This window comes from Apiospora hydei (assembly GCF_038363865.1).
Source record: "Apiospora hydei strain CBS 114990 chromosome Unknown utg000004l_segment0_segment0, whole genome shotgun sequence".
In the NCBI taxonomy this organism is placed as follows: domain Eukaryota; kingdom Fungi; phylum Ascomycota; class Sordariomycetes; order Amphisphaeriales; family Apiosporaceae; genus Apiospora; species Apiospora hydei.
In genome coordinates, this window is record NW_027117363.1 from 1,406,373 (window position 1) to 1,425,727 (window position 19,355).

Here is a 19,355-nt window from a genome sequence, read left to right on the forward strand (position 1 = left end):
GCGGTTGCTGTTTTGATGAATCCGCTTTCACGGCCTAATTCACCTTACCTAAGATCATGTACCTGCCATACACCCATTGATCAATTCAATTGTACCTAGCATGCACGCCCAGTCACTCATTTGGCCCATTCATCCACCACCGAAACAATCGCCGGATTCTTTGGTGGATGAGAGAGCGATACATGCATCGAGAATCGGAGATAAGAAAAAGAGAGCCAAGCAATGATGCTTGCCTAGCTGCCGAGGTTGTGTCTGCATCGTTTCCAGAAACAATCTGTTGTTGAGACAAGGACACACAGACCGACCGACCGGCGCCCGCTTGGCCACCGCCCATCCACTCACCCCCTTGTCACCTGTATAGCCGCCGTCCATTATCAGCCATCATGTCATCGTCGGCCGCGTCGTCCGCACTGATACCGCAGGCCCTCTGGGACCTGCAGATCCCTGTCTACATCACCCACGCCGCCGCGCCCAACGCCCCCTTCGTGACGGCCGTGCCGCGCTTCGGCTACCTGTCGCTGCTGCTGCCGCGCCTCGCCGCCTACTTCGGCCTCCCCTGCTCCAGCTTCCACTACGAGGACGTGCTGCTGCGCAACCTCGCCACGGGGCTCCTCATCGACCTCTACCAGCCGACCCTGCCCTGGCGCCTCACTGTCGGCGATGGCATGAGCTGGGATATCGGGGACACCTTCCTCAATAGCGCCAAAGAGGTTTGTTTGTTCTTGTCTTGTCTTCTCCCTTATAGTTTCGTTGTAGCAAGCCCATGTTAGTGGATACGAGTAATCTTGAAATAGATGCTAAAAAGTGGTACATGTATGTAGGCCGACTTTGTACGGAATGGCAATGCGCAACAGATCATGTCTCTGTCCAAGGAGAACACAACGGCGCTGTGGAATGCTGTCCAGGACAGTAAGTCGATATCGTTCATCCTCATCAACCACAGTGGCCTCTTCTGGTTATGATCAGTCATATTGCCATTCCTGCATGGGACATTTTACTGATCTCCTGGTTGTGTGCGGCAGACGATTACACGGCTTTTAACAAAGTGAATACGCGCCTTCTGAATACGTCGCGGGATTTGAAGAATGTGCCTATTCGTCTATACATTCCGCAATCTCCAGACAGCTCAGTGGCCGAGAACAGCAACGGCGCAGGCTCCTTCAAGGTTGTGCAGTCGCTCGTCTCGCCTCGGGCTAACGAGCGCAAGTTGATTCCTCTTTAACGGCCTCTCTCCTTCTCTTCCTACCTTGTATCGTTTACTAACACGGGATATAGGCGCCCCGCAAACACTGGGAGTCGCTCTCCGAAGTCTCCTGCCTAAGTTGTTTCCAAGCAGTCGGGACCCGGTCCTGGCCAACGTCATACTCCATGGCGCACACGTCCCGTTTACAGCGCCGCTCGAGGAGCTGATGCGGGAAGCGGCTTACCCGGATGGCTGGCTCTGCTTTGTCGTCATGCCACTCGATGCGTAGATTGAGGTTGAAATCGATTCTGCAATCGGTGATGCCATTGTCATAATGGGTACTCATGGGTTGACTGGCGCTGTGGCATTTGTTGGGGCTTTGGGGGTTCTCAGGGGCTGAATAGGGGTGATGGGTAATCGGAGGCTGTTAAGACGACCTTTTCGGATCATCACATCGCATAAATGACAGCTTCGATAACTCGAGAGATATCACACTGGCTCGGGCTCGAACAGTTGAAGTCAACAAAAAGAGACGAATGTACTTCTATTATGGGCGGGGTGGCCGGCGGATAAGGGATGATCGTATCCGGAGCTGGGCCAAAGGAAACCGTTTTCTGGTTCGATCTGCGCAGTCAAGTGGACTTTGGCTGGGCATACCTGCGGAGGTCATACGAGGACTGCATGATGTAGCTCCTTCTTCATGCCTGTTGAGCCAAAACAATACTGCTTCTTCCCGATATCCGGACGCACCGGCAATATCTTCACCAGGCTCCTTCACAGTTTCATGTAGATAGATTGGCAGCGGCTCAACAAGTTCACATGTGACGTGGTTACTAATACATTCTTGGGTAATTCGGCTAAATAATCGAGAATTGAAGTATGCCGGTCGATGATGAATGGATATACGTTACACGGTGCATCTGGATGGCTATGTTCCGTGATAATTCTAGTGTCGCTGTCTCCAGGCAGAGACCCATCGGGGTCTGCCCACGTAGCATGTTCTTCCTCCCTCATCCGGGCAGTGTGTGTATTGATAGACGGCTGGCAGTTTCCGGGAATAAACATCCACAGTACATGGTTGACTGCACTACACACCCTTTATCACGAATACGGGAGATGTCCAAACCCGCAGCAACAATACAACGATACACATTCTGTTGGGCATCAGCCAAGATTGATAGTGAGCCGGAGAAGTAAATGTCTCGGGGGTTGTTATTGGGCGCCATCGTTCGCCGATGACGCGATATTATTTAGTCCCAAGGCGAATAATCCAACAAAGTCCACAGTGACGGGTGTTTATGTCCTCCATGAGACCTCCATCTAAGAGCTTGCTCGTGATCGGGCGATTGATGGAGGCGGCGGGCAAGATTGCTTCTTTGTCGGAAATAAGCGCCTACTCGCTCCCTAAATCCCCATTCTATGTCACGAGTCGGGCTGGTTAGCGATGATATACTGAAACCTCGGCGCAGACGGGGGGCTTTGCCCGCATATTCGGACATCTCCTCTATTGGTGGTTGGATGAGTTGGTCTAACTTGCCGCTGTGTGTGTATGGTCGCATACTGGCACCTCATTTCTCTTTGCCAACAAGGACCAGGCGAGAAATTCTAATGCGGTTATGACCGGTGTTGTGGTGTTAAACCATATCCGCCGGAGCCGACTGGTGAAGAAAGATGAGTCAAAAGTCAACAACGGAATATAAACAAAGCGACGACGAGGGCCAATGGCACCTGGTTGGGTGTGGGATGAAAGCCAATCATTCCCGAACAGGGGTTGCTATTCGGCCATGTCATTACCACTCCTGTGTGGTGTGGCGTGGTGTAAGCCGAACCAGGAAGCGGTTGCATCCCAAACTGTTGCCAATATTCACAGTTCATGTATAACGGAGCTTCTGCTGCTGACTGTATTGCTTTGATAAATGCAGAACGGCCCAGTCATCCGTGTGATCTTCACCTTACCCATGAACTACTTACTGGGCTTGCTCTTACTTTTCTCTTGTCGAGGATTCAATGCGACGGGACGAGCCGCAAGTCGTATCATGTTCGGTGCTGTTGTGAGTTCAAACCGTCATTTTGTGACTGAGATCGTGTGGTAATTCCGGGAAAGTGTCACCACTACACCTTCACGCAGATTGGTGGTGGTTCGCGTAGAGCAAGAGACGAGATTAAGAACTTTTTTATTCATGTCCATTGAATTAGAATCCAGAACGCTCTAATAGGCGGTATGGGCGATATGAAGCTTGAGGGAGTCCTGTTTCGTAGAGGTGAAGGAGCTGGGGTTGCTATTCGTCTTGGCCTAAAACGGGGCGGTGTAAGTGAGGCGGACAAGGCAGATAATGCAGTACAAGTGCGCTGCATTGCGCTTACCAGATCAGGGGTCTCGCAGTATACCCGGTTGTACATCCTTATTGCCAAACTGCCAGTGATGCAGCTGACCCATGCCCAGGTTGTCTTAGGTAGTGACCAGAGAGGGAGGTTGCTGAAGAAGGATGGACTGCATGCATATACGGCCCAGGCTGCCAGGTGCAGAAATGTTTTCTTTGTTGACTCGAATTTTCCGAGGGGGGACAATATATATATATAATAGATGGCCAGGCTGCTGCTGTCCAAAAACTACTGGTTCCGTTCTCTGCTGGTTCTCTTGTTGAATCTGTCCGTTGGCGATTCTGACAGGGAGTGAACATGTCAGGTTCCGTGATCAACAAGTACTGGATTCCCCGGCATGATATCCACAAGAAAGTGATCACCCAAGAGTTGCAGTACTACCTGGGACCTGATGCGACCGTCAGAACATATACACGAGAAGTATGCTGATCCATGGACAACGGTCTTTACGGCCCCGTTTTCCGCTGCTTACACAAATCCCAGGGTGAAGATGGATTCCTCATCACAACAGCCGGGAGCTGTTTGACGGATGTAAGCCTTTCCCCCAATCACTGTCGTTCTTCTGCGCAACATCTCGTTGATACATTAGAACAACGGAAGGAACAAATTGATGATATATGTATCAAGTCGAGAGAAATCTGGGAGAAACAGGCAGCGGCCAAGTTGGACCCGGACAAACCGCTGAAACGGCCGTTGCACCAGCCTGTCCTGATATCGCAAACTCCGGCCGAGGGTGTGTCCAAACGGAGAAGCGGCGACCGAAAGACTCACGATACGCAGAAACCCTACACCGACAGACGAAGGGGTGAGGGATCTCGCAGATAGGCGGGCGCATGGCGAGGACAGGAAGCACCCACCGCCCTATCATGAGGCAGACAGAGACACCAACGCCTCAAGCCACTCGATCGGTTGGTTGCAAGACATGGCGGGCGCTCGGGCTGGCCGAACAGGGAGGAAGAACTGTTGGAGGATTCGTTCGAGAACGGGCGAACACCTCAAGGAGTGCAATTTGCGAACGGAGGATGACCGTCCAGCGATGAGCTGCCATCTGGCAGTGCTGATACCCTGGTGGATACCTCACAGGATGCGGCGAGGTTGAATGGCTGGACGGCACAGCTGCAAAGAGAATGGCAACTAGGCGGTTTTGGGGTGACACCTTTTCCTCATTGGGCTTTGCAGGGCATAGATATTGCATTTTTCCCTCGTCTTGCGTTTCGAAACTCTCCTCAATTGGACTCGATACTCCGAAAATGGACATATTTGGTTTCAAGGCAACGCAGATTGATCAAGCCAAGATTCCGACCCGATTGTCCTTGCATGTGCAGCCAGCAGGGCAGCCCAAAGGCAACCTGATCAGCCCATGCTGCGGGAGAAACACCCAGTAATGCGCCTCCGTAGGGAAGCAAACTCTTACTTGGCACCATGCATCGGTAAAATTCACAGGCCAAATAGGTAGATGCCTCCCAAGCTTGCGGGTCCGTGAAGTGCGATCGACATTGGGGAGCGAATGCCACGCACGGTAACCACTTTCGCCTATGATCGTACGTCTTTGTGTCAATGGCAGGCCAATGGTCGGTTCCAGTGACCTCGCATAATCAAGATGATTTCCAGAATAGATATGACTCTTCGAACAATACACAGGCCTGGTAGGCATCTGCGATGAGATGTGTGGGCAGCTTCTCTGCCCAAGGATGGTCATGTTTCGGGCAGCGATGCCATCGATGCACCCGAAAGACGCGCCTGTAGCGCGAGGCATGTAGAATCCTGAGCTTCTGTCGATGGCAGCTCAAAAGGATGCCTCATACGCTGCAAGATCCAATTCCTCGGCTTTCCACAGCACAATAGCTTGGACATGAACCCTCCCACAGTCAACGGTCGGAGCTTTGCTGGATGGCCTCGGTACTAAAGTGATATAGCCAATCACGTGGATCCACTGGCCGATGTCTGTCTGTTCATGGTCGAGGCTTTGCAGAAGGAGCTTTACGTCCAGGTGCACTTTCACGTGGCTGTCCTGAGGGTACGGGTGCTCTAGGATGAGGGTCCCAGAGGCGGTCGAGTACGATGTTACGCTTTTGACAGTCAGTTAAAAGATGCTAGGCAGGTCGACGACATAGTTCGACATATACTCACCAGCCTAAGAATCTAACCTTGTCTCTCACCTCATGCTGTGGAAGATGGGAGAGGAGACATCTTCGCGAGGGCACAGGACCATACGACATAATCGAAGTCTTTGAACGGACAAATCTCGATTCTTCCTGATGAACAGCAGCTCCGGTAGGCTGCGGGAAAGCTACGCGCGGAGAGGCAACAAGTTCTCAATCCACACAAAGGCTGTTACAAACATATCGGCGATTGAAGGGTGCCTGTGTCAGATTAGCATCGTGCCCTCATGAGGATCCGTGATAAACAGCAAGTAGGCCGTGCCTACCTTTGTTCGTTCGCATGACTTGGTCACTGGCAAGTTGGTTCGGGAAATCACCGGGCGTGCTAGAAGGAGGTTGCCAGTGGTAGCCTGCTGATACGGTTGCAAGCGGTAGCTGGAGGGAGGCTAACATCTGCGATACTCTCTCCCCAGAACACTTGACCCAACGTTCAAGTCAAACAGTCTAGGGGCATCAAGAGCACCCTTTTATTCTTGAGAGTTAATGTTATTGAAAATGAATTAAAAATTCATAACAATAAATGACATTTTCGCATTGTAAAAGTTAAGTGCATACACATATGAACTGCCCGTGTTAAGTCCGATGTAAACTTTCACAGGGGGCGTTGCCCGATAAGGCTGATAAGAGGCCGTTCTTAGTCAGCTGGCCCCTCTGGTCACGCAGCTGTCCGATAAGGCCGCGACTAAGCTTGGCACCTGCTGTTGCATCATACTGTACTTACCGAAACGACTGCGAGTCTGGAGCGCCAGGCTTCTATCCTTTGACCCTTGATCGCAAAGGTTGACAGATTAACTTGCGCGCGCCCATCACGAGTCCACAACCCATCCTCCAGAATCCTGTAACCTAATTCCCTATCCCACCACAGAGACCTTCATTTGCACTTTGATTCAGGCGCGATATTGCCTTGAGGATTCTACCCCGCCATCGTCATCGTGGCACTCGACGCCCAGTAGTTGCGCCAAAAACCGAAGCACACGACAGCCGGGCCACCGAACCGGTCGTTCCGCCGATAGTCCGATTTTCATTCTCCCCCATCTCCCCCGTGTTCGCCTCATCAAAATCATCACAATGTCGGGCGTTTGGGGCTGGTTTGGTGGTGGAGCGGCCCAGAAGAAGAAGGACAGTCCCAAGAATGCCATTCTCGGTTTACGACAGCAGCTTGATATGCTGCAAAAAGCGAGAAGCACCTGATGACGCAGATGGACGAGCAAGATGTCATTGCCCGGAAAAATGTGAACACGAATAAGAACGGTGGGTGGTCTAGTTGCTTATCTGTTGTTCCGGGCAAGCAGGTACTGATACTACTGTCAAAACAGCGGCAAAGGCTGCCTTGAAGCGGAAAAAGGCACACGAGAACAGCCTCGACCAGACGATAGCACAAATCGGAACGTTAGAGCAACAGATCAACGCCATCGAGTCGGCCAATATCAACCGAGAGACGCTCGCAGCGATGCAGAAGGCTGGCGAAGCCATGAAACAGATCCATGGCAAGCTCACGCCAGAGAAGGTGGACGAGACTATGTGCGTTACTATCACTTCGCTTCACTTGTCATTTGGATATCTTATTGACTGTGCAAATCAGGGAGGAGATCAGAGTACAGAACGACCTCAGCAAAGAAATCGTCGACGCCATCACCGGAAACCAGATCGGAGATCCTATCGATGACGAGGAGCTGGAAGCTGAGCTCGAGAACATGCAACAAGAGCAACTGGATGAGCAGATGCTCAAGTCCGGAACGGTCCCCGTTGCAGATGAAATCCACAGAATGCCCAATGCACCGAAGAGTAAGATACCAGAATACCCAGCCTTGGAAAACATGACTAATCGAATGACTGCAGCCGAGAAGAAGGCACCAGTCGCCGAGGACGACGAGGAAGAAGAGCTCAGGAAGTTGCAAGCCGAAATGGCAATGTAGTCACTCCCTCAACGTGTACTCTCGCTCTTTATTGCGGATCAAGACATAGAATGATCACTGAGGAAGTCAGATGTCGATACATGAGGGTGGCATGTGAATATCATGGAGGTTTTCTGACCCAAGCATGCTTCTTGGCAGCTGTCAGGGCTTGTACATGGGCTGCTGGGTGTCTTGGGAACTGAGCCCGCCGCTTAGCCCTGTCTTTTCGTTGCTTTGGTCTTATTTGGTTTTCACCGGGGCGTAGGAGTTCGTGCATACGTCTGTTCCCAGAAGCAGTTATGAGACTTCTTGTGATCTACGGAGGGTTATTGTCTAGGTTAGACGTTAGGTTAAGCCCACTGGGCTCACCGACAAATCCATTGCTTAGTAAACCATCTAGCCCTCCGGGGAGGTTGGGGACTATAGATCGATTCTCTCTCCTCCATCTACCCAAGATGATCTGGACTTGCAAGATCTGGACAAAGTCGCGTTACACCGCTCCATGTCCCTCGAGAGTGGAGTCGTGGTCTGTATCATTCTCGAGACAAACCTTCGTGAATCAAGCAACGCCAAGATAGTCCAAGAATGCTCAAGACAACTGCAGTAGCCTCGAGCACTTCAAAATAGAAGGCATATGCATGGAGAAACCATTTCAGTTTTCCAACCTTTGGGGGCGACTGGAATAGATACCGAGTTTAAGCATAACCTTTCCCCCGAACAACTATGCAAGTGCCAGTCGATATTACCTCTTGGAATATAGCGAACATGTGACGTATCTTATAATGTCTACCACGTTCGATCTTGAGGACCGCAAGCAACACTGCGTTCAAGCAATCGTTGAAAATGAATACACACCGTCCTCTGTGAAATGAGGGTAGTTTCAGCGTTCATGCGGCATTGCCGACCCCCGAAGTCCCTGATATCTCCCGGAAACCCTTACCAAGCAGCCAGTGAGAAAGAAGAAGAAAAAAGGACTTTGCGATGTATAAACCAATAGACATGATCGCTAGCAGGTATGCATATGGAGTACGGTAAGTGCTAAGAAGACCCTGCCTGTAACATCATCTGATTCCCTCTTTCTTTCTATTAGAAAGAGCAAATTGAGGCGCAAGTTAAGACAGGCAGCTTGAGACGGCAGCGGCGCTTATGTGTTACCACGGGAAACTGACTCGTCTACGAGAGATATCCTGGAGGATTGAGTGGTATTTGTAAGGCGGGCTATGGTTGTGTTACATGGATAACAGAGTAAACAACCTCGCTGCCTCCAGGGATCGGCTCGGAAAGGAATGATCCCTGTCGGGGCATCAATATGTGATGATCGCCCTGATGGACCTACAGTAGAGAGAGAGAGACACGTGAAGCCCCAAGGCCTTGTGAGCGGAGTGAGTCTCTACGGACGAACCTTCTGGCAATCTGGTGGAACGATACCGCCGGACACGTGCTAGAGCCCACGATCTGGGCAGCTAATACGGCGACAATCAATAGCCCGAGTGCTGTGCCGATAGCCCATCTGCTTTGTGTCGGGTGCCCAAGACACTCACTGTAACTTGAGTGTGCTGGCAGTTTCAACAGTATTATTTCATCACCGGTTCAAAGCGGTACGTTCACTATAGGCCGTCTCCAAAACTCTTGTCCCAACCTGGCATTAATGCAGCTGACATATATAAATAAATTACCTATCATATACTGGCATGGTATGGTATGTGATGAAGATGAAAAGGTTTGCACTTCAACATGGTGTTGGCCAGTGCGAGACTGGCTAGCGCCTGGGCTGTAGCTGCCCTAACCTGACCTACCTATTAGCACTTCAATCATTGTAAGATTCCAATGTCAGGCAGTCCAATTTGAGCTTCCAGGCCCCGATCTTTCCCGCCGCTGCTGCCGGCCCACACCCAGCAATCGCCGTCAGGCATTGGGTGACTGGCATCTCACGCTGACAAGGATGCGACCCTCAAGAGAGGGAAACAAACACGACCACGTAGCAGTTGACAAAGCACAAAGCAACGTCTTCTTGCGTCTTTTTGCTCGGCTTGTCGATCCTCCAGGTCCTCCGGCTAGCGGTACGTTTCCGGTCCCGTCCGGGCCAATCTGCTGTATGCGCATGACTGTAGTTCCTGCCATGTTCTCTTCTTCGGCTTGCCCTTATGCGCATTGGTTTGCGGCCTCACCCGGAAGCGCCCAATCCAGGAACCACGGGCCTGGAACTGCTATTCCTGGCGATGCTCGCTCTGCTGTACCAATACCAATATGCGCATACACCTGCTTGATTATCCCATCTTGAAACAAGATGGAGGGCACATTGAGGCCCAATTATCCCCCAACTTTGACGGCGTGGTTCGCATCGCTACTCGTCAAGCGTCCCTCCCACCTCCCTCCCTAGCCTCCCGGAGGCAGGAGGGGCAGGTATCATAGAGGGGTCGCTATCCAAACGAACTGCATGATTAGCCAGCATAACCCTCATCGACCCTGTCGTCCAACCGATCACCGTCAGCCCTCCATTCGCAACCCTTCGATGCGCGTGGGGCCAGGCAGGGACCCATAATGTTTGGATCTGATTGCAGGGCTTACACAGTCTACAGTCTACTCGCATCAAGAATTGGGCCGCTATCCTCCAGCTTGCATCTGCTTGTCTCTCCTCAGTCCGGCTGCGTCTGGAAAGCTACGGCGCTTGCCCCCGTTGTTGCGTTTGCGACGTGGCGCCAGTCCCGCCACCCCGGCCAATTATTCCTGCGCACCATGGTGATCACAAGAACTTCCACCTCGCGGAAACTTGACTTGGCCCAAGCCATCATGGGGCATCAGCGAGCCCTGCAAGGATAGCTGATCTGGGTTACGTAGAGATCGGACGCGGTGGAGTATAGACGACCCAAAGCCGGCAACCAGATCCCAACCGCCGCTCACTCATGCTTTGTGTCATACCTACCGATGGGAACCCTACCTTTTGCACCGCAGAGGTACTGTGATACTTATTTTCCCCATTTTGCCAGTGATTTTCCAGTCAATCGGATTCTTTTCTTTATACACCTTTCCGTCGAGTCTCCAAGCGATCCATTGGCTGGAGTGACGTGCCCATTTTCCTCATGTGCTTGTGATTGTCAAGCAAACATTCTTTCTGCAACCGTTCCACGCGGCCACAACCTTGATACCCATATCGTGAGACCATCCCACACTCGGGGGACCAATCGTCTTGCGAGGCTACTGCACCCTTCCGCACGCCTAATCAGTCATCTTGCATATGGCGAAGAAGAATAAGAACAAGAGCCGGAGCGCTTCTCAAGATCTATCTTGGGAGGAGGAGCCACCGGTCAATGACCAACAGGTCGAAGATCAGAAAGTATGAACAGCCCAGATGGAATCACCTATTGCCCCGCGCGGGTCGACCCATACTCACACGTACAGGTCGCCGACTTTTCCAAAGTCCAGTTTCTAGAGATCAGTAACTCAGATGACGAGGCCGAGAATGGTATGTAGTTCTGATACGAGAAAGCAGTACTGTAAGAGAGAAACTGTTGGCATGCTAACCCCAACTGTAGCCAAGGAGGCAGAGGCAGCAAAGGAGGCCGTAGAGCCTCAAGCGGAGCCGGAGCCGGAGCCGGAGCCGGAACAACCACAGACCCCTTCTAGAAAGAGCAAAAAGGGTAAGAAGGGGAAGAAGGACAAGGCGCTTGCCGAGCCCACTTCCCCGCCGCCTGTGGTAGAGCCAGAAACGCCTACTTCGCCGAAAGCTGGGGAAGAGGCCGAGCCCGAAGAGGATTGGCCAGAAGACCCAAAGAAGAAGCGGAAAGCGAAGCAAAAGTCCAAGAAAAAGGCCGACAAGGAGAAGGATAAGAGTAGTAAGGGAGCCAAAGCTGAGGCAGATGCCGCCCCAGAGAAGACATCCAGTAAATCAGTAAAGGAGGAGACACCAAGTGCTCCGCCAGTTGCTGCAGCTGCTGCTTCTGCTGCTGCTGCGGCAGACGTGGCAGCTCCTCCACCGTCAACAGAAGAGGGGGTCCCCAGACGGAATCCCCGGAGACGAAAGAGGCGGGGCCAGAAGCTTCCGCCGAACAACCAGCTGAACCGGCGCCCGCTGCGGCTGAGCCGGAAACGAAAGCTGAGCCAACCACAGCTGAGGCGGAAAGTGCTGACGCGCCAGCACCCACTGAAGCAGCAGCACCGGAAGCATCGGAAAATGCGTCTGCGGCAGAAGAGCCAGCTGCACCTGCCCCAGAAACAAAAGAAGATGCACCTGCTCCAGAAACGAAAGAGGATGAGCCGGCAGCCAAAGCCGAAGACGCCCCATCTGATGCCCCTGCAGATGCCCCTGCAGATGCCCCTGCAGCTGAATCCCAGCCTGAGGCTGTAGACAGCGCGGCAGATACTCAAGATCCACCGTCCGTCGAGGTTACGAGCGAGAGTAAACCGGAAGAAGCTGCAGCAGAAGCGCCAGCTGAACCAGCCGCTGAACCAGCCGCTGATTCCACCGAGCTGGCAGAGCCGACTGCCGCCGCTGCCGCCGCCGTCCCCGCAGAAGATGCCCCCGCAGACGCAACCACAGAAGTTCCTCAAGCGGTAGCCCCAGTAGAAGAGACCCCCACAGAAAAGTCCCCTGCAGAGGAAGCCCCGGCAAAGGAAGCACCTCAAGAAGCAACACCTCAAGAGGAAATTGCCCCTGAACCATCAGCCGCTGAGCCAGTGGAACAAGATGTTGGTGCTACTCCGGAAGCTGCTGAGTCATCAGAAACGCCGGCGGCGGAGGATGTACCCGGGAAAGAGGCTGAGGTCGTAGAGGCTGCCAAGGAGCCTGTCGCGGAGCCGGCAGCTGAGCCTACGGAGGAGCCAACAGCCGAGCCCAAGGAGGAGCCCAAGGACGATGTCAAAGGCTCTACCGAGGACGCAGCAGCTCCGGATGCCCCCGTTGACTCGGAAAAGGCCACAGAGGAAGTTGCCAAAGAACCTGACACGGCATCTAAAGAACCCGAACCCGCTCAGGAGACGGTGAAGGCCGAAGAACCCACACCTGAGAAAGCAGCACCAGAGACTACGGAATCAGTGGAGCCGGCCAAAGAACCCGAAGAGGCCATAACCGAAGCAGCTGCCGAAGAACCAAAGGTTGAGGAATCAAAACTGGCTGAGGAATCACCGAAGGAGGCTGCTTCTGAGGATACGGCCGCACCTGCTGATGCTCAACCGGCCGATACTGCTGCCGATGCCCCTGCTGCCGATGCCCCTGCTGCGACTGATGAGGCCGTTGAGGCTACTCCAGCCCCAGCTGAGGTCAAAGAAGAGGCAGCGTCGGACGCAACTGCGAAGCCAGACGAAGAAGCCACCGCAGTAGTCGAACCGACCCCAGCCCCTGATGCCAAGGAAAGCGATCCTGCACCAGCTGTCGAGGAGAGCAGCAACAAAGCTGAACCTGCAGACAATGACAAGGGTGAAGAGGCGGCACCGGTCGACCCAACGCCTGCTCCTGAGCCAGTCGAAGACAAGCCTACCGAAGAGGCTGTGCCAGTAGTAGCTGCCGAGGAATCGACACCGGAGGCTACGACTGAGGAAAAGGCTCCTGAACCACAGCAGCAAGAGCCAGCTGAAAGTGCCCCCGAGGCCGAGAAGGTGGCCACAGACACCACAAGCCCTACCGAAGAAGCCACGGTCCCGGCTGCCGATGAGAGCGTCGCCGCTGAAAAGCCAGCAGCTGAGGAGGCGCCCGCCGTCGACGATAAGCCTGTTTCCGAAGGTTCCTCTGCCGTCCGAGAGCCTGATGCCGAGCCTACTTCCGAGCCTGCTTCCGAGCCTACCGCAGAGCCAGTTGCCGAGTCAGTTAGTGAGCCAGTTAGTGAGCCCGCCACCGAGCCCGCCACCGAGCCCGCCGCTGCTCCAGTCACGAAGGAGCCTGCTGCTTCTGTTGCCGCTGAGCCTGCCGCTGAGCCTGCCGCTGAGCCTGCCGCCGAGCCTGCCGTAGAACCTGCCGCAGCTTCAGTCACTGAGGCTCCTCCTGCCCCCGTTGCCGAAGAACCTGCTAATGCTACAGAGAAATCTGTCGCCGCTGTTGTGGAAGAACCTGCTGCACCTGTTGGTACTGCTTCTGAGGGGTCCACTGTCCCCCAGGAACCTGTTACCGATGTATCCAAAGTAGAGGAAGCCGCAGCTGAAGAGCCTAAAGCCAAGGAGCCTAAAACTGAGGAACCTACAGCCGAGGAGCCTAAAGCCGAGGAAAAGACTTCCGAAGAGGCTTTGCCCATCGCGGAAGTGGTACCGGCGGCCGAGGATAAACCAGCTGTCGAAGACGCCCCTGCTGACAAGCCTGTTACCGACGAGCCTGCTGCCACTGAGCCTCTTGTCGAAGAGGCGTCCGTGGACAAAGATGCTGCCGTTGTCAAAGAGCCTACTGCCGAGGAATCTGCCTCCAAGGAAGATGTTGCGGATGCGACTACCGAAGACACGTCTGCCCCAGATGCCACTGCTAAGGAGACATCTTCTGAAGCAACAACTGCTAAGGAGGCCCCGGCTGCTGAAGAGGCCCCGGCTGCTGAAGAGACCCCGGCTTCTAAAGAGGCTCCTGCTATTGACGAGACTCCTGCAGCTGATGAGACTCCTGCGACTGAGAAGCCAGCTGTCGAAGAGACCCCGGCTGCTACCCCGGCCGCAGATGAGGTTGTTGTAGAAAATGCTCCTGCCGTCAAGTCTGTTGCTGCAGAGACGTCTGCTGTCGAGGATGCCCCCGCCGCTGATGAAAAGTCCACCGAAACCCCTGAGACCAGCGTGGACCCTTCAGTGCCCGTGAAGGCCTCAGAAGGCGCCCCTAAAGCCCCCGAAGAGCAGAAACCTGCGGAGGCTGAAGACACCCCAGCAGATGCGGAAGCTGTCGCGGATACTTCGGTTCAGGTCAGCGATGATAAGCCCAGCCACGAAACGGAGGCAGCCCCTGAAGCTACTGCCGAGTCGAAAGAGGGCGACGCAAAGGAGGCACCACAATTTACAGAGACGGTTGCTGAGGCCGCTCCTGCAGAGTCGGGTGAGAGCGCCGAGGCCAAGCCGTTAGAGGAAGAGGCTGCACCTGTCGAAAGCCAAGCCCCTGACGCCGAGGCCACTCCCGAGGAGCCCCAGGTCTATAACGAGGAGGCCAAAGAGGAGTCTCCCAAGGAAGTTGCCAGCGAAGCGGCTGAGCCTGAGGTAGTTGCTGACGCCCCCGAAGAGGTGAGAAAGGTCCCCATAATGTTTCCTGCTGTTTTCGCAGTCTTTGTTACTAACTGGGCTTTTCTAGGCCAAGGATATAACCGCAGCTGAAAGTCAGCCGGCTGAGGATAGCGCCCCAGCCGCAGAGGCTGATGCATCTAAGGAGCCGGTTGCTGCTACCGAATATTCTGCTGCCCCTGAAGAGCCTACTACCGCTGCGGCTGAAGAAGCTATCCCTGCTCCTGCCGACGAGCCTACTCCTGCCCCTGTCGAAGAACCTATTGCTGCGACCGAGGAACCTGCTGTAGTAGAAGAACCTGCTACAACTGATGCGGTTCCTGATGCTGTTGCCAAAGAGCCTGCTCCTGCCGAGGAACCTGCCGCCTCTGAACAGCCTGCTGCAGTCGAAGAGCCTGCTCCCGCTGAAGAGCCTGCCGCTCCTGCCGAAGACGCCACTGCTCCTGTTACGGAAGAGCCCGCAACTTCTGCCCCCGAAGAGCCTGCTAAAACGGAGGAACCTATCGCAGAGACAGAGCCGGCCTCAGCTGAAGAACCTGCAGCTGCTGTTGTCGAAGAACCGGCTCCTGTTGAAGAGGTTGCTCCTGCTGAAGAGGCTGCTGCTCCTGCTGAAGAGGCTGCTGCTCCTGCCACTGAAGAGCCTGCCCATACTGAAGAGCCAGTTGCACCTAAGGAGGCTGCTGTGGTAGAGGGAGCTGTCGCTTCAGCTGAGGAGCCTGCCGTAACCGAGGAGCCCGCTGCGGCAGAAGAGCCTGCTGAGGAGTCTTCTGCACCCAAGGAGGCCGATGTATTAGAAGAGACTGCTGCCGCCGTCGTTGAAGAGCCCGCTGCTCCTGCTGCGGACGAGCCTGTAGTTCCAAAGGAGGCGGTTGCTGAAGAGCCTGTCGCAGCAGAGGAACCTCCAGCACCTAAGGAGGCTGAAGTAGTACAAGAAACTGCTGCCGCTGAAGAGCCTGTCGTCGCTGTCGTCGAGGAACCTGTTACTCCTGCTGCCGAGGAGCCCGCTGCCGAAGCGCCTCCCGCACCAGAAGAGGGTGCTGTCGACGAACCGGCTCCTGCCGAAGAGGCTGCTCCTGTTGAAAAGGCTGCTCCTGTTGAAGAGGCTGCCCCTGAGGAACCCGCCCCTGCTGCTGTTGAGGAACCCGCACCAAAAGAGGCTGTTGCCGAAGAGCCTGCGGCAGTCGAGGAACCTGCAGCCCAACCCGAACCAGTCCAAGAACCAGAGGCGCCCGCAGCTGCTGAGCCGGAGTCTACCAGGGAGGCCGTAGTCGTTGGTGCTACTGAAGCAAGCTCTGTCGAAGAACCCGCGAAGCCAGCCGAGCCTGTAGTTGAGAAGGTACAAGAGGAGGAAGAGAGCAAGGATACAGTCGGCCCTATTCCTGAATCGAAGGCCAAGGATCTGAAAGGTAAGTCCCCTTTCCCCAGTAGCCCTTTAGCCACCCCTGGTGCATTGGCTCTTGATATTGGCGGGAGCAGCCCTGAGATTGGTTTAGAGGAGGAAATCACCCCGGAAGATAGTGTAGTTCAGGAGGAAGGTATTTTGGGTGCCAGTGGAGTGCAGGAGGACATGAAGCCGGAGGATACTGCCGCGGCTGTGGAGCCCCCGACCAGCGATGTTCCTGAAGAGACTACCCCCGCCGTCGACGACATACCTGTACCCCCATCCGATGACACCGAGAAGACTCGGCCAGATTCGACTTTGTCTGGCGTTCAGAAAGGGACTTTGGGCGCCGTCGGAGTCGGAGCCGTCGCTGCAGCTGTCGCTAAGTATAACCAAGCCAGCCGCCCTCAGTCAGAACACTTCGTGGATTCATCCGTTGCTAAACAGCCGCAACCTTCTGCCGCAGAGCCTGTGGTTGACGTCGTGAAAGATGAGACTGTGCCTCGCGCTGAACAAGAGCCAGTGTCCAAGCCCGAGGAACCCGCCTCAACAGAAGTTGAGCAGCAAAACGTCGTCGACGAACCTTCCGCGGTACCTGCCGTCGAAAAGGCAGAGGCTCAGAGTCGAGATATCCAGGATGCCGAAGTCGAGGTGACTAGAAAGGAACCTACTGTCGCCGAAGAGCCTGCCACTGTCGACCACCCCGTCGTCGTCGAAGAGCCCGTCGTCGAAGAGCCCGTCGTCGAGGAGCCCGTTACGGTCGAAGAGCCTGTCCCAGTAGAGCGACCCGTTCCAGCTCAAGAGCCTGTTGCCACCAGAGCGGCTGCTACCGCCGTGGAGCCCATTGTGGCACAGGAGCCTATTGCGATAGAGGCGGTTGTTCCAGTCGAGGATCCTACTCCAGCTGCGATTTCTACACCAGTGGAAGAGCCGGTCACCGTCGAGGCTGCCACTGAAAAGCCTAATGCTGCTGAGGAACCAGTTGAGATCGAAGAGCCCGCCCCAGTCGAAGAACCCACTCCAGTCGAAGAACCTACAGTTGCTGAAGTTGAAACTTCTGCTGTCGTTGAAGAGGCCGAGGTACCACAAGTCAAAGACGAGCAACAGGCTGCCCGTGATATTCCAGTTGAAGCTAGCGACTCAGACCTCATCGCTGGAGGTGCAGCTGCTGTAGCAGGGATCACTGCTGGCGGTGCTGTGCTTGCTCACAAATCTTCAACAAACACTCTTAACTCTCTCCGACACCAAGCTTCGCGGAATTCTCTCCGACATCAGTCATCCAAGAGTACACTTCGCCAACAGTCATCAAGAAATCTTCTTCGAACCGTTGCGCACCAAAACTCACGGCAAGCCTTACGTAATTCTGTATATAGTACAGAGGGCGACCGTGGGCTCTCAGGTGAAGGCTCAGCGGGGACATCGGACTATGGAAGACCTTCATGGCCCTCGAAGGACCACCTCCAAAGGACTCTACGACGAGACAAGCTTTCTACTGAGAGTGCTTTCGAACGAGCTAGACGTGACTTCATCAGTGAGTTGGCCCAAGAATCGCAGCCTCATCTGGTCTGTCAAAGCGACTTACCATTATCAGAACATGACGCTGACCTTGAGCAGAATCGCGTAGCCAAGACAAACGCAGAGTCTACCAGTCCAACTTCGGGTCCTTCTGGCACTCCAACAGAGGTCGACTTGTCAGCAGCGCATCTACGGGTGACCAAGTCTGATCTAGCTTCTCCACTGGACGAACGAGCAGAAACCCCTGTCGTGATCCTCCCAGATTTATCGGATCCCAGAGCAAAGGCACTGGGCCGCGCACGAAGTCTGAGAAGCCAACTCAAGAAGAGGACTCGGAGGGCAGAGGAGGAAGTGGCTGCCGCGGTAGTTATGTATGCCGCGGCGCAGGAACTCAGTCCGCGTCAAGATGCCGAGCCGGGTAGTTCCCGTATGGCGACAGCACTGCACCATTCTATAGCGTCTGAGAGTGTCATGGCACCCGGGGTGGCAGGGAATCACACCGTTGATTTTTCAAACGTTTCGGTGCCTGTTACTGACCTCCTCTCCACAGACGATGAAGGCAAGTCTCGCAGTGAACGTCGCAGACACCACCGCCACAGCCACCATTCTTCCCGTTCGTCGGAGAGCAAGAGTGGCGACAGTGGCTCTCAGCATCACCATAGGCGAAGCCGGGCTGATAGCGGCAGCTCTGTTCCCTCGGCGTCTGAGCTGGTCACTGGCCGGACTCGGAAGAGAGCAGACAGCGGTGTCTCGTTTGAGAACACCCGGGAGCACCACTCCGGCAGAGACCATTCTGGTAGAGAGCACTCTGTCAGAGAACACTCCGGTAGGGAACACTCCGACCGGGAACACTCCAGCAGACACCACTCCAGCAGAAAGCAGCGGACCCCTGAAGAGCAGGCTGCGCATGAGAAGCGTAAAGAGGAGCGACGAGCCCGAGAAGGCGGCACTCAACGGACTGCCGAAGAACAAGCTGCTCATGATAAACGCAAGGAAGATCGACGAAGAGAATCTATGCAGCGGACCGCCGAAGAGCAAGCAGCCCACGACAAGCGCAAAGAAGAACGTCGTGCCAAGGAAGCTCGCGACAGGGATCGCGATGCAAAGAGCAACGACCCTGAAACTCCAACGAGCGATCGACGTCATTCTCACCGCAGCTCGAGGAGAGAAAGCCACTCCTCGCGATCTGACCGACCCCCAACCAGGGATGACGTCGGTGCTGCCCCTGCGGACCCTCCCAAGAAGAGATTTTTCAGCAGAGGAGAGAGCACTGTCACTCCCGCTGTGGACTCGCGTTCCGCCGACCCCGCACCATTATCGCGTTCTTCGAGAGACTCGCCTCGTTCGGAACATGTCAAGCGGTCGAGCACGGCGCGAGAGAGCGCTCCTCCCAAGACGGACGGTGTTTCCCGCTCAAGATCCCACAGGCACCGCGAGCCCTCTTCGGGCTCGCCCAGGCACCACCACCACCACCACAGGTCATCGTCACCTCAGCCCGAGGAGGCGGCGCCACCACCACCCAAGACCTCGCGGCCGCCGCAAGAGGAGAGACATCGGAGACGTGAAGAGCGCCAAAGGACCAGAGATGCCGAGGCGAGGAAGAAGCAGGCCCCTGCTAGCGGTATCCGGGCTGCTTTCAAGAACATTTTCGCACGATGATGAGC

At 54.8% G+C, this 19,355-nt stretch overlaps 4 protein-coding genes across 4 annotated transcripts; 3 read left to right on the forward strand and 1 right to left on the reverse strand.

Moving 5' to 3' along the window:
• Positions 1–383: 383 nt before the first annotated feature.
• Positions 384–1,472, forward strand: PG997_002953 (autophagy protein 5; the record flags this gene model as incomplete). The annotated part of the gene is made up of 4 exons (XM_066807268.1): positions 384–710; positions 822–909; positions 1,023–1,202; positions 1,276–1,472. The coding sequence occupies 4 exons, from the start codon at positions 384–386 to the stop codon at positions 1,470–1,472; spliced, it is 792 nt and encodes a 263-aa protein (XP_066670886.1).
• A 3,879-nt stretch (positions 1,473–5,351) lies between these two features.
• PG997_002954 (uncharacterized protein) lies at positions 5,352–6,120 on the reverse strand (the record flags this gene model as incomplete). Its single annotated transcript, XM_066807269.1, has 4 exons — positions 5,352–5,634; positions 5,696–5,855; positions 5,908–5,928; positions 5,994–6,120. The coding sequence occupies 4 exons, from the start codon at positions 6,118–6,120 to the stop codon at positions 5,352–5,354; spliced, it is 591 nt and encodes a 196-aa protein (XP_066670887.1).
• A 675-nt stretch (positions 6,121–6,795) lies between these two features.
• On the forward strand, positions 6,796–7,643 carry PG997_002955 (snf7 domain-containing protein; the record flags this gene model as incomplete). Its single annotated transcript, XM_066807270.1, has 3 exons — positions 6,796–6,871; positions 7,044–7,248; positions 7,310–7,643. The coding sequence occupies 3 exons, from the start codon at positions 6,796–6,798 to the stop codon at positions 7,641–7,643; spliced, it is 615 nt and encodes a 204-aa protein (XP_066670888.1).
• Positions 7,644–10,958: 3,315 nt separating this feature from the next.
• PG997_002956 (uncharacterized protein) lies at positions 10,959–19,350 on the forward strand (the record flags this gene model as incomplete). The annotated part of the gene is made up of 4 exons (XM_066807271.1): positions 10,959–11,085; positions 11,156–11,503; positions 11,656–14,798; positions 14,872–19,350. 4 exons carry the CDS (start codon positions 10,959–10,961, stop codon positions 19,348–19,350), a joined length of 8,097 nt encoding a protein of 2,698 aa, XP_066670889.1.
• Between the last annotated feature and the right edge of the window lie 5 nt (positions 19,351–19,355).